The sequence below is a fragment of the Hydractinia symbiolongicarpus genome, chromosome 8 (assembly GCF_029227915.1).
Source record: "Hydractinia symbiolongicarpus strain clone_291-10 chromosome 8, HSymV2.1, whole genome shotgun sequence".
NCBI classification, from domain to species: domain Eukaryota; kingdom Metazoa; phylum Cnidaria; class Hydrozoa; order Anthoathecata; family Hydractiniidae; genus Hydractinia; species Hydractinia symbiolongicarpus.
In genome coordinates this window covers 27,247,285-27,261,315 of record NC_079882.1, presented here as the reverse complement: position 1 = coordinate 27,261,315, position 14,031 = coordinate 27,247,285, and the positions used below count along the sequence as shown (strand labels likewise).

Genomic DNA, 14,031 nt, shown 5'->3' with positions numbered 1-14,031 from the left:
TAATATTAAGTATTGTTCTATCTGTAAAAAAAATCAAAACAATAAGATTTAAAAGGAACACCCGCACTTAAACATGATTGAGTCTTACCATAACAACAAGAAATCTGATTGGTCGTTTTTGTTTAAATGCTTCAGCATGATTGGCTCTTTGTAATCTTATGCCTTTTATTAAAGCTTTTGTTATTATCATGTCTGTGTTTAAACAAAGAAGTAGTAAAAATTTGAATTTCAAAGTGGGATTTTAACTTATCCATATGTCTTGAGATACATCAGAAGACACAAAGTCGCAGTGTACGCAAGGATTAAATTGTCAATAACTGCACTGGAAACCATAACTTACCGAGTGTTGTTAATATTGAAAGCTGATTTCAAGTTTATTGGAATATTTTATTGGAAGTTCTAACAAAATTTTATAGTTTCAAAGTATTGATTATTAATATAAACTTTTTATTCCCATGTTACTCGAAGAGATTATGGAGGTGGATTTATCTATAGTGAAGAAGGAAAAATTGGAACTTGAAGATTACGGACAGAATACTGGAAATATTTTGGACAATTTTTTGTCAGAACATGATTATAACAACTTTCCAGAGAGCGTTCCGACTGTTGTAAGTTGCTTTTATTTACAACTCTTAATTCTTTGTTTATTGTGGAGGAATGCGTTGTGGTAGTTCTGTTTGTCCATATCTATAGGTACTTATGATACGCTTGAAACTAAATCTAAGCGACTTTTGTGAGTAGCTCTTTTCTAAGGTTTTTATTTGCTTTTTATTTTATTATTTGCCATGTTTTATTTCCTTTTTATATTTTTCTTTATTAGATTTTCGCCCTTTCTATTTCACTGAATTTATAAACTCAAATTTATGAAATCAGAATTGCATTTGATTTTCATATTTCTTCCGCATAAAAAACGTTTCCTTGCGAAAAATTACCAGTCAGCGAAAGTATGAAAATTAAAAGTAAAGATCGAAATTATGAGGAAGTAAGAAAAAAATTCAATGCAATTCGAAAGTATTTTCGTAAATTCGATTAAATGATTAACATTAATCTTATTGTTGTTAATGTTCTGTTATTAATTCAGTTTTCATGGATTTTCGTTTATTTGAACCTCCCACCAGGCCTTTTCCTGTAAGAACAGATTTGATATTTTTGTGTGATCATGAAGTAAAAAGGACAAATTATTAGGTTCTAGCTATCTTTATTAGTAGAAAGCACAGTGGCTGTTTCGTCACATAATATCCTGTTTGGATAAAAAGATATAAATAAAAATTTTAATTGTACAATAAAATTTCTTCTTCCTAATCTATGTACTTCCGCTACAAATCATACATGTATACAGCTGATCATGAAGTTAGACAGTCAGGTGTCATTAACTTAATGTAAACAAAATGTTTATTTTAACACAGGAAATATCAAAAAAATAAATGTTCGTCTGTCACAGGAATTTTGACATAATTTTCGGAAGTCTGTGTAATTTTATATCGGTTGTTAAACTTTCAGAAGAAAAACAAAATTAAAGTGAAGTTGTTATTTTAATCTTGTGTGATCAAAAAAAAATTTATTTATCGACCACGAGTTACTCTGAGGAAAACCTTACTAAAAAGGGAATGTCCTTTGCGTGTGATATTTTGATTGGTAAAAATTTATTTTATGAAAGCTAAAATTTGAAACTTAAGTGTTAATATAAAAACGAAAAAAAAAAACACCTGAAAAATACAAACGAGACATATTGTAATTTGTTCGTCAAGCAAATAATTTTTTCACGTTTTCATTCAATTTGGAAAAAATTTATTTTTAATTGTTCTTGATTAAAAATCATAATTTACAAGACAAACTTAATTCCCAATGCATTGCAAAAAAACCACCGAAGCCTCTTTTATTGCTCAATTGTGAAGAGCTGGGTGATATACGGTTAGTAATTGCCACTCAAATGTAATATATGAATGAGCAGTAAATACCGTGATGTTCAAATTGAAAATTCACCTGTATAAAACATGGGGTTTCTATAAATCAATTCAACGCAAACTTTTATTTTTAGTCATAAGTGGAGACCGAAAATTTTGTCACTAAATTCAACGTGTATGTCACCATAGAGCTATCGTGAAAAATATCTGACAAATGGCAAAAAAATCGGTGTACCGAAAACTTAATAGAGTTTTTTAAAGAAATAGAAATATAAAGAATAAAAAGAAATATTTTTTTCCTTATTGTCAAGTACGTAAAAACCGGTCACTATTTGTTTTTTTGTTTGTTTTTTAAGTGGCAGCACAAACATTACCATAATAACAAAGGAAGTTGTTTCGGTAGTCACACGTTTCCTGTCATCTTACCCTTTTTCCTAATACTAATTATGCTAATTATATTTCGTTTATTTTCAATCAATAATTGCATAATTAAATTTCTTTTAGCCCTGCGAAGAAGACGAAGACGTAAATGTTGATTGGCTTTCCAGTTTCTTTGATGAACCGATACACGATAACATGTCTGGGTTAAATCCACCATTAAGTGACATCGCAAGCACCCATTGCACCCCGTCTATTTCTAAAATGACATCAATAAATGGGGGTGGAGACAATCTATTTTTTGACTCCCTTTCCACTTTCACAGAAGACTACATCAATAATTCGTCTTTAATAAATGAATCAAATAGTATAAAATCGTTACCTTCACCGACACTAGGGAAATCGAATCCTTTGTTATCACAAACAAAACCACACACTACGAATACGTTGAACTTATGTAAAAATCAAAATTATCCTGTCAAAATTGAAGAAAATAACAACATTAATTTGAGTAGTAAAGCAACAGAAATGGAAGTCGATAAACACTTCTCCAAGACAGAAAAACAAAACCAACAGAAATTGTTATTATTTATGAACACGCCTGAAAATCGTGCAAAACTAGCCGGCACGAATTTTAATATAATCAACGCCAATTTACTCAGCAAAATATCTGGTCAAACAGGTAACACTGAAAAAACTAAAAATGTCATCAACTTAAAGAAATGTATAAAATTAAACAATAATATAAAAACAGAAGAACCGCAGTACTTAAGACAAGAAGATGTAACCGCTGCTAATACATTCTCAAAATTTGGACAGAATAGTATAAACGGTATTTTACAGACCAACGTTTTACAAGGCTTAATGAAAGTTGACAAAGAAAATCAAGAAGTTGATTCTGGTAAGTGAATTAAAAAATTTGAATATATATATAACAGATATTTTAGGAAATCAATGTTATTTTAAATACGAAATAATATTTTATGAGCAAATGTTGCTTGCAGAGGTTCAAAGCTTTTTAAGTGGTCGTAGAGTCGGCCATCTTTTAAGTTCAGGATCTTCCACAAACGACTTAGAACGTACAGACGGATGTGGTCAGTTGCAATAACAAATAGAAAGATCATTTCATGTTAGTAATCATAGGGAAATTAGACAAGACAGTATTGAAATTAGAATCTGTGCACGGAGAATCGCAAACAATCATAGCTAATGTTCTGTTTCAACGTGCCATAAAGTAATTCACTATCGTGTATTAGTTATTTTGGAAAGCATGAATCATGCATCATGCTATGATGTCTATAACAAGATTACAAACGTTGCACGTTCATGCCAAATGAAAAAAAATATCTCTTTAAGATTGATTTGTCAGTCCATTATGCTCAAGAGAAAGACAGTGGGCATTTTGGATGTTTTAAAATAAAAATAGTGGGCATTCGTTACTAAGCAGAGGAGCAACATACGGTGGAGGCCCATGAACACGATACAACAAATTAGGATTCTTTGATATCCAATTGAAAAGACATGATAACTGCATACAAATGTCATGAATCATCGACCATCTAAATGACTAACTCAACTCGTAAAGGAATCCCCTTATCTGTTAACTATAGAAACAAACCTACACTCTTAAGAAAGGCACAATACGAGGAGGACATTCTTTCATAAGAAGTCAGAAATCACCATAGCGATATATTAAAATTTCAGATGTAAAAAGTGTGATTTCTAAACTTCCTTTGAATGTTAATCTATTGTTGTATTGATCCGACAAATGAGGAATTGTGTGCAGATATTGTTTTCCCTCAGCTCAAGTAAGATTAACACAGACATTTAAATAAGTCTTCCTTTGTTAACGATATATAAATTGTAAAAACTATTAAAAGCGTCATTAAACTATAATCTCGATGTTGTAACGGATTAAATTTGAACGAGTCTGTTATGGGGTTTCCCCTGGTTCCAATTGACATTTTGTTTACATAACTGTATACACGATACATCGCTATTTACATCTCAACCATGTTGGTGGAAGTTCTGTTTGATCAACTGTCAAAGAAGGCTTGAAAAAAATATAAAATCCAATAAAATGAAAAACATGTTTCATTATCCTTTATTTCGTTTAGAAAATAATAAAATTTTGCTTTTAAAAGCATTATTTTCATACATGTGTTTTTAAGCCAAAATATTACACAATAGTGGGCCTTAGGACATCCTAAGAACACTTGCATCTTACAGCCTGACAACAACATGAGCAACCCAAAACGTTATTATATATACGCTTTGTTTTAAAAAAGTGCTTGTGTGAAAATTGCAATGCCTACAGATTAACAAAACTGTATACAAATAGGCTAACATGTTCTCTTCCCTCTGTTCAGCAAAATAAACATAAAAATCTTCATCTGATTTACAACTGGAAGCTAAAAAAGAATTGAACTGACTTAAAAAACCACAACGTTTTTTTAAACTAAGTGATAAAAAAATAGCATGCGTTTTACCGTATTTTTTATTTTTTTTTCAAAAGGTTATGAATCTCCTTCGTCTTCATCTGGATCATCACCATGCTCTCCTCCAATTGATTTGGATCGTCGAGATAGTTACAATAGCTGTGAAACACTACAATATATTGATATTGTAAGTAGCAATGAGTGCTTGTTTGATAAATTTTGTCTCACGGTGATCCACCATGGAAGCCCAATTTAATAATGACATTTTGTGAACTTTTAGCCTCCACATGAGCGACAGCCATTTTATTTATCTGAAGAAGAAAAACGAACACTCATAATAGAAGGACTCCCAGTACCAACTGGTTTACCCTTGAATAAAATGGAAGAACGAGCATTAAAAAAAGTGCGAAGGAAGATTAAGAACAAAATTTCAGCTCAAGAAAGTCGAAGAAAGAAAAAAGAATATATGGAAGCCTTAGAGAAAAAGTAAGTTAACCGTCTTGTCATTCAGTTCTTCATTTTATACACAGCTCTCAAAAACAGCAAATGAAAAGTGGAATATCGTTCATTGATGTTAGAATCGTATCTGCAAAGCAGGAAAAACAGTTGGACAATCTGGTCACAAAGTTTCTGTTGTAAACTGTACACCTTTGTAGATTCTAAAATATTTATTCTTTTAATTATAGAGTTGATTCGTATGCGTCAGAAAATAACGGTTTAAAGAAAAAAGTGAACAGTCTTGAAGTAGCTAATCGATCACTAATCATACAAGTACAAAAACTACAAGCGTTGGTAGCTACTAAAGTTGGTAAAAATGTTGGAACAGTAACTAAATGCAACCAAACTGATGGTAAGTCACTTTTTTGTTACTAACACAACTTGTAGAAGTGATCGCTCATTATCATAAGGTCATTAATTTTGCGCGAATAATTAATATAAATCGCTAAATTAATAAAATAGCTAGAACTCGCCAAAGACCCCAAAAATTAATTTTGCAATCAAAGAGAAAATAAACCAAATTCCTTCCATCAATTCCATGTAAAGTCTAATACAACAGTAACAAAAAAAAGAACAGCTTCTGCTGCTTATCATGCCTGGGTATGCTTATCATTCTTTCGTCTTTTTTTTTAGAAATGGTCTCTTAACACAAAGAAAACAAGACACAACTGTATATAAAACACATGAATCCGTTCGACGCTATCTGGAATGAGCAATAATATTGTAAAATATTTTCTTAAATTGTAATTTTAATATGGAATTATTTATTTAGTGTTTTTGAATTAACTTTTCCTTGTTTGTAAGGAAAAAGTGAGATTTTAAAAAAAATAAAAATGATTTATACAAATATTTTATTCACTGATTATTGCTTCAAGCCATTCTTGTGACACGCCTTTTTCTTAAAAATATGCTTTATAAGAATAATAGTCTGGGATTATTTCAGGTTAAAAACAATAGAAAAATAAGAATAAAAACCATCTTGTTAGCCTGAATGCTACGCGAAAATCAAATTTTGTGAATTTTGTAAACTAGAAATCCAAATTTCGCAAGAATAATTCTCACGGATTCAGCGAATAGCTACTAATTTCCTTTTTTACGTGAAATTATAATCACACACATTTAACAATTATATAAATAAAATTAAATTAAATTCAAAAATAATTACATGCTCTTATAAAATTATAACATAGTAAAAAAGTGTTCTATTAACAACACAAATTGTGAAATATTAATTACCGAAAAACGAAAAGATTATGGAGATGTCCTCTATGAAGATTTGGTGGAAGTATCGAAAAGGATTATTAGCTAGCCTCATCTAAATATCTTGCACAAAAAAACACTTTGATATGATAACAATAACACCAAGTAAATTTACAACATGACACCAAAACTTAATTCGAATCTAATTTCGAATATATTTCGTTTCCGCAATATTCCCTATAACAGCTCATCTAGCACAAAAATATTACATCAAATTGCAATTGTATGTATCCAAAATAATTTATATTCTTACGTAAAATTTACACACATTTTTTAAATCCTCAATATAAAAATAAAATCGAATTAAATCTAAAAATAATTGCAATTTTTTTTAAAATTATACCACAGTGAAGATTACTTTTTTTCAATAAAAGTGACCTAAACAAACTCTACTCAAAAACTATTCAAATAACTTAGTTAAAAAAAAACTATTTGAAATCTCTAAAAATAAATAATGTGTCATTACTTCAAAGAATCCTTGAAATATGTTTCGCGGACATAAATTCTCTCTATTTTTGGTTTTCGCTTGTTTATTCTTGCTGGCATTTTCATGGCAAGCCCATACACAACATCCATAGGCTACATCCATACGCTGTGATATCTACACATGTTTCGAAAGGTGATTGTCGCGAAAAACCGTTGAAATATCAATCCGCAAAATTTGTTTCTCTTGAAAAATTTTTAAGAGAGACAATTCTCAAAAAGTTTATTTTTTTTGGAATCGCGAAAGTTTCTTTCTTTGAAGTACATAAAATTATAACTGCACTTTTAATAATTCATTATTATACAAATAAAAGGAAAAATAAAAACAATGCAAAATAAAAATTCAAAAGAAAATTGGATTTTCTTTATTTTTAAAGCATTTTAGCATTTTTGCACTTAATATGCTAAAAATGAAAAAATTGGCAAAACTTACTTCAAACAGAAATAAAGAAGGTCAAATGGTTGGTTGGTTGGCACAACAAAAATTAAGTAAAAAATTTTGATCTGTTCAAAACATTAATATGAGCCGAAATTAGGACTTTTTTTCAAACACAATAGCACAAAATGAAAAACAAAAAATCACAAAATATATCGTTATGTTTTAAAATACAACCTGTCGTTAATTCTGACGGATAATTTTGCAAAAAAATTAGCAGATTTTCTAAATTCTTTGCGATTAGATGCAAGTAACAAACTTAGTTCAAATCTAAACATTAGTTTGCACGAAGAAATTGGCAGCTTATAATAAACAAGTAAGGAAATAAAAGGTGTTATAAACACAAAGATAAGTTTAAATCTAAAAAAATGACTTAAGTATACGACATATAAATAAAGAATTAACGTGCGCAATTTTCAAAATTTGTCGATACCTCAACCCTTTCATATCCACCAATTTTTAGAACTACGTTAATTATTGTAAAAAAAATCAGCCTTAATTCTAAAAAATCAAAACACGCCACTACGTCCTTGGTCACTACGATCTTTGTAAAATATGCTGATAATGCAATCAAAAGAAGAAATCATGCTTTATCATAGGATTTTACCATTAAAATCAATGAATTGATTTGTTGCTTTAGTTGTCTTACTTCGTTATCCAAAATCGCTTCACAATCCTTCATGCTATCCTCAACATATTTATATAAACAGCACACGTATCCAGGCTGTGAGTGTTGAGGGTACGGCCAGCTTAACAATAACATGGTCACGTAATGATTTTGTGTCACTAAATTTTCACCTTTGTTACGACATGATGATTCCACACTGTGATCTGTGCTGTTACTTTCATTTTCAGAATGATATTCCGGACGTTGACTGTATGAAACCCCGACCCTTGAGATTCTGGACCTCCTCGACGAACACCGACACATACTTTTAGGTTTCACGACACCTTGATTATTAAACTTGAAATTTGCGAACCAGTTTTTTACAACTTGGTAAATTTTTAAACTCTCAATCGATTTTAGTAACTTCTCCACACCATCGACATGCTCAGTTGGTAATACATCTATACAGCAGGTATTAAATTGCGTGGTGAACACTGACTCCTCTTCTAATAGAGCTGCCAGTGACTCGTTGAGCGATTTCAATGCATATGTTACCGCTCCCTCCAAATTCTCACACACTCCGCAGCAATCAGTCATCTTAAGGAATTCTTTCCACGATTTTAAAAATTTTGCCATGTTACTGCTGGAAAGTTTCTCGGTTGCAATGGTGACACGAAATGTATTTGAGAGGCGAAACAAAAGAAGTGGCATTTCCTGAGTTTTACGCATTATTATGTAACCACGGGGATGACCTAAATATCAATAATATATTCAAATCGATACCTAATACTACTGCAACAATATAGATATTGATTTCCAAAAAAGTAAAAAAATCTAATAGTGTGTAACAATTAATGATGAAATTGTTTTCTATTTTTATTTTCTATTCTACACATCTCATTATTCACATTCCTTTGAGAGTTTCATCAAAAAAATTTATTATATATATAGTGGTTTTATTGTATAGCAGTATTATTTACCTGACGATGTAAAAGTTTTAATTACGAAAAGCTTCGTGTATTTTCATGGTCAATTTTGTATATTCTTTTATATAATAAATTACTGATGAAGAGTGTCCGTTTTTCACGATTTTCCATAAAAAATATTAAAAATTTGTGGAAATGGGCAATATGTTATTGAATTTTGAAACCTTTGCTAGAGTAGTTAGCCAGTCATGGTAAGTTTCAATCGAAATGAAATAAACTGAAACTAACTGAAACCAACAAAGAAACCAAGTTTACCGTACTTTTGAAATCCTGCATCATATTTTTTGTTGTAGAGAATTGTTTTGTTGTCTCGCTTAAAGTACGAGAATCATTATGAATACTGAGTAAAGCCAGTGTCTTGCTTAAAAATGGAAACAAAAAAAGGTATATAAACTATAAGAATTCTGTACCTGTTGTTTTATCGAGAGCTTTCATCGCATTCCACATCAGATCAACTGTTATCCAATGTGGTGGATACTTAAATCGAGCGACATCCAAAATTAAAAGCATGTCTTTCTCTTCGTTGTACGCACCTGAAAGAAACACCCAATGAATTCATTTAGTGTGGTATAATAAGTAAAGGTTGGTTAACTTTTAACTTTATGAGAATACCTTTACTTTCTACTACAAAGATTGGAACCTTTTCAAAAATTGAGGAGCAAATGTATAATTATTAGTGGTAGTTCTCTGATTTGTATTTTAAAATTTTGTTTGACGCTTCTGAAAGATGAGTTAAATGACTTTAAGATATCCAGTCTTCTTATCAAGAACGATGAAAATAACATAAATAACATTTGGTGAAGTTGAAAAAATAAAAACTTTTCAAAAAATTGAAATTTTCATGATCATAGACTATTGTAGAAATTTCAGTAATAGCTATTAAGCAATTTCTGCCACCTCGCCAAGAAAATTTATAATTTAAAAAACAACAAATTTCCACCGACATGGTTTGTATTTAATTTAATTAAACAACATAAAATCGAACTTTTTTAAACATACCTATAGGAGAAAAATGTCCATCCCCAGTTTGTCCCAATACTCGACGTGAATATGAGCATGTCAATATTTGTCCGCCACCTGAACAAATTCTTTTCACGACATTCCTAAAGTCCTCTATGCTCTCATCATCAGTGATTCGCACTGTATTGATATCCAAATTGTTGCAAGTAGCAAGACATATAAACTGCTCCATGGTAATTCCTTGTTGTTGAACAACATCCAAAGACAAACAGCAGTCTAACATCTCCTCGTGATACCAACGCCAAGCACCTCTCCACACTCGTTTTGGATCTACCTATAATTAATTTCATAAATATCACAAATTTTGTATTGACTGTTGAAACAAACAATGCAACTTTCGCTTGCTGATGTCGTGATGTCTACGCTCGTGTTTGACCTTTACTTGTGCAAGGAAAGATTGAAAAAACCTTCTAAAAAATCTTCTAAATGATTTTCAAAATATATCTTCATTAACTTCCTTTTTTTCTTTATTTAATATGAAGAAATCTTCAAAAAATGGTCAAATATTTCAAAATTATTTAAATGTCTCAAATTCAGTAAAAAAAAAACTAATTTCCCATGTCTTACTGGCTTTCCAGACTTTGTGAAGAGCCTAGAACGAAAAAATGATTGCAAAATTCATCAATTAAACAACTATATGTTTTTTTTATATATAAGAAACTTGAAATTGTTGACTAGTAAACATTTTAAGGAAATTTAAGGAGTAAATTTCTAAACTAACAAAAATCCTGTTGAAAAGCATTTTTGAGGGATAGTGCTTGTACTCAAAAAAAATTTTAAAAACATCCAAGTTGAACCTAAAAACAAAAGTTTGTTTCTTATAAGAAAAATTGTAACAAAATTAAGTTTTATAAAATTACTTACAGCTAATGCGTTTAAAACCATGACAAGAGTAGAAAGTCCACAGTATGCTGGCTCACTTTGTGTGCGAAACTGCTCAGCCAATGGAAAGTATATGTTAGCATAGCCAGTTAATAAAGCATCTTTAAAAAGTGCTTTTCCTTCTTCGCTGCCAAATGATACACAAGAAGTGGGTAAAGTTCGACGATAAAACTGGATATTAGGTGGCAGTGCTGAAGTACTTGCTGGCTTCATCTTGGTAAAAAATTGTTTAATGTTTAAATAGCAGTGTAATATTTCTGTGTGTGAATATTGTGAAAAGCAAACTAGCTACAAAAGTTAAGATGTATTATTTTTTAAGAAATATTTACATAATAGAAATAAAAGTTACATTCTTGTTTACATAAAACCCACCGTTATGACAACTGATTAAGAAGCATAATGGTAGGAAACATAAAGAACTATTAATATGCCTTTATTTTAGACCAACTCACATCTTGGTATAGCATCTTTCTTGCACATCAAGACAACCACAAAAAATGTTCTTAAAACTATTATGGAATATTCCAGCATATCCAAGATATTAGTAAAGATATCCTAAGATTTTAGTAAAGATATCCTATTTCAAATTAAACTTGCTAAATTTCCAAACTGACAATAACTGGATAAGACATTTAAACATATACACCAATTTCTTTTTTAGAATACTATATTTTCTGTTAACAGTAAACTGAACTACAAAAATGACACAAAAAACACGTTTATGTGCGATCAAAAATAGATAAGCCAAAAAAAATATATTTTGGTTCGTAACGAGAAAATACAAACTCATAACCCGAACAGCCTCATTCAGCAATACATTCAAAAAACTGATAAGAGTGTTCTTTCTTACAGACATCTCCACATGTTAAAAGAAACAGTTTTTAAATTATGTGCATCCTATACAAATATTGAAATAAATTGAACAATAAATTTATTATATATACAACATTCAATTTTATGGACATGCATTGCAGTCATCGTGTTTATGTTTATTGTTTTTTGAGCGCTTATGGTAGTTTTTAGGGCCTTTACATTTATCCTCATTTTCACAATCGGAATCCTCTTCAGAAGAAGATTCTCCAAACATACGAGGCTTCTTGTAAACACAGCAACCTAAATAACAGACATTAAACCAACTTACATCAAAGAGCAACTAACTTTTAACATGCTAACAGAATCAAAAGCTAATCAGTTCAAATTATGTAAGTTAAAAAAGGAACATTCGTTATGAAAAACGTTTTAAAAATGACGTCGATCTATTATTTATTGTTCATAATAGCAAGATCACAAGACTCTTTTGGCTGACAATAAATAGAAATAAAAAGTATTCAGTAAGCAAAATACTGGTTTCCTGTTAGTTAATTATTTTTTTGCTGAATTTTAAATTTACACACTTTAAATAGGACTATCTTACATTTTGAAGACTTTTTTCCCATATTCTCATTATCAACTGTTCCTTCCTGCCATTGTATCTTTTTATTTGATTTTGGAAGCTTAAGCCGTAATGTGGGTGTCTAAAGAGTAGTGTTACGGCAAATAAACTAAACATGATTGTTGAAAATTAAACCTGCTCCAACAAAAATTAATTAGAAATTAATTATTGTTTTGCAACAGAAATTAAAAATTGTAAATAAAAGCATGTTTTAACAGCCATACAATAATGGCTGACAGAGTAAAGTAAGTTTTTTCTAATACCATCGAATAGCTTTTCTGTTTCAGGATTTTGTTTAAGATAAAATGTCGATTTTCACATATGGGTTAATTCAATGGTAATTTGCAATAAATGTGACAAAATATTGCGAAAATCAATTTTAATAAAAGGCAAACCTCTTGTTTTTCTTCTTCTTTGACTTGCTCAACAACTGTAGCTGTTGTACTTGGTTCCACCACTGTAGTCACAGACATTGTCAATCTACATATTCTTTACATATTTAGACACTGTAACAAAAATAACATGATCCTTAAAAAATTTAAACTTGGTAACAATAGATCTATAACAGAGAATGTTTAATGAATAAATGAATATGTAGCTTACTTAAACTAGCCTTTCTCAAGAATATTAAATTTAATTCTAAACCTTAGATGTAAATAAATTTCTCAGGGCGAACTCAGAAATCAAATGAACCAATCACAAAGAGCCAATTACAAGTGTAAAAACAGTCTGTATGTTTTGTTTTCTTGGGTGGAACTTCTGCAGAATTTTCGCTTTTTTTCTGCATACAGGGTTAGATTTTTTACAACTTTTTTGTCCATAAATGCTGCAAAACATCACTCATAAATTTGTTTTATCACTTACAAGGCCTTGACATTAGTTTAACCTCTCACAGCAACATAAAATTAGTAAATCTATTGCAGCGCACTTTTAACTTCGCAGCCAAATACCTTAGACACAAAAATTGGTCAAATCGCATGTCTGCTTAAAAATCAAGGGATTGATGACGCCATTAAAAAACCCTTAACCTTAGTATCTTCCTATCCTAAAAAATACATGATCTCATATACCTCATTTTGGTCAGTGTTTCATGCTCTACACAAAAGAGGCAACAAGAGAACAACTTAAAGTAGTTCTCTTTCTATATCTTTTAATGGTTCGTTAAAAGCACAGCAATATTTTGATGAACGTTAAACTCTACACAAGAAAAGAAAAACATTTTACAAACTTTTGTTTATTGACAGTTTTGTAGACAAGATTCAATTTAAACAGGCTGATGGATGTCATAACAGTATACCTAAAAAACTGTTCGCCTCTCTAACTAAGTGGACAAACCACAAGCAATGCTCCATTTAAAATTTTTTTGTCAATTTTGGGTGTTTTCAAAGTTTTTTTTACTATAATTTTGCAATATTCTGAGGTTCTAAAGCACACATGCACAATTGTAGGTACACAATAAGGTAATTCAAATATACTTTAAAAAAGGAATTGTTGAACATTTAAAGCTACGAGAAGTGAATTGTTGAAAAAAGTAAGAACACAACATCTTGTTTCAATGTTACAACTTGACAGAAATATTTTTGGAGATGTTGTAGAAAACAACTCAATGAGAATGATGGGGATGGACAGACTGAATCAATATTTGCCTTGGCCATAAAGGATTTATACAAGCCAATGGAAAACCAAACATTGATAGGTCATGATTTG

At 30.3% G+C, this 14,031-nt stretch overlaps 3 protein-coding genes across 4 annotated transcripts; 1 reads left to right on the top strand and 2 right to left on the bottom strand.

Annotated features, from left to right (window-relative positions):
- The first annotated feature begins 177 nt into the window (after window positions 1-177).
- Window positions 178-6,067, top strand: LOC130653937 (uncharacterized). Its single transcript, XM_057456434.1, has 6 exons — window positions 178-608; window positions 2,409-3,183; window positions 4,798-4,907; window positions 5,001-5,206; window positions 5,407-5,570; window positions 5,852-6,067. The coding sequence occupies exons 1-6, from the start codon at window positions 456-458 to the stop codon at window positions 5,863-5,865; spliced, it is 1,422 nt and encodes a 473-aa protein (XP_057312417.1). The 5' UTR covers window positions 178-455; the 3' UTR covers window positions 5,866-6,067.
- LOC130653936 (glutathione gamma-glutamylcysteinyltransferase-like) lies at window positions 4,810-12,050 on the bottom strand. Of its 2 annotated transcripts, none has more exons than XM_057456433.1 (6): window positions 12,034-12,050; window positions 10,875-11,105; window positions 9,990-10,284; window positions 9,401-9,523; window positions 8,047-8,756; window positions 4,810-5,031 (listed from the first exon to the last, which is right to left on the bottom strand). In XM_057456433.1, the coding sequence occupies exons 2-6, from the start codon at window positions 11,103-11,105 to the stop codon at window positions 4,945-4,947; spliced, it is 1,446 nt and encodes a 481-aa protein (XP_057312416.1). In that variant the 5' UTR covers window positions 12,034-12,050; the 3' UTR covers window positions 4,810-4,944. The 2 variants fall into 2 exon arrangements, with proteins under 2 accessions (XP_057312416.1, XP_057312415.1); XM_057456432.1 differs by lacking the exon at window positions 12,034-12,050 and adding an exon at window positions 11,345-11,449.
- Window positions 11,534-12,865, bottom strand: LOC130653939 (E3 ubiquitin-protein ligase PPP1R11-like). The gene is made up of 3 exons (XM_057456436.1): window positions 12,720-12,865; window positions 12,307-12,406; window positions 11,534-12,005 (listed from the first exon to the last, which is right to left on the bottom strand). Exons 1-3 carry the CDS (start codon window positions 12,795-12,797, stop codon window positions 11,848-11,850), a joined length of 336 nt encoding a protein of 111 aa, XP_057312419.1. The 5' UTR covers window positions 12,798-12,865; the 3' UTR covers window positions 11,534-11,847.
- Between the last annotated feature and the right edge of the window lie 1,166 nt (window positions 12,866-14,031).

Excerpts from the sequence above, each read along its gene's own strand:
- LOC130653937 (XM_057456434.1), top strand. The coding sequence starts at position 456 with ATGTTACTCGAAGAGATTATGGAGGTGGATTTATCTATAGTGAAGAAG. Across the intron at positions 4,908-5,000 it reads CACTACAATATATTGATATT|CCTCCACATGAGCGACAGCC; the intron begins GTAAGTAGCAAT and ends GTGAACTTTTAG. Across the intron at positions 5,207-5,406 it reads ATGGAAGCCTTAGAGAAAAA|AGTTGATTCGTATGCGTCAG; the intron begins GTAAGTTAACCG and ends TTTTAATTATAG.
- LOC130653936 (XM_057456432.1), bottom strand. Across the intron at positions 10,285-10,874 it reads TGGTTTTAAACGCATTAGCT|GTAGATCCAAAACGAGTGTG; the intron begins GTAAGTAATTTT and ends AATTAATTATAG. Across the intron at positions 8,757-9,400 it reads AGCTCTCGATAAAACAACAG|GTCATCCCCGTGGTTACATA; the intron begins GTACAGAATTCT and ends ATTGATATTTAG.
- LOC130653939 (XM_057456436.1), bottom strand. The coding sequence starts at position 12,797 with ATGTCTGTGACTACAGTGGTGGAACCAAGTACAACAGCTACAGTTGTT. Across the intron at positions 12,407-12,719 it reads AAGAAGAAGAAAAACAAGAG|ACACCCACATTACGGCTTAA; the intron begins GTTTGCCTTTTA and ends ACTACTCTTTAG. Across the intron at positions 12,006-12,306 it reads GGGAAAAAAGTCTTCAAAAT|GTTGCTGTGTTTACAAGAAG; the intron begins GTAAGATAGTCC and ends TCTGTTATTTAG.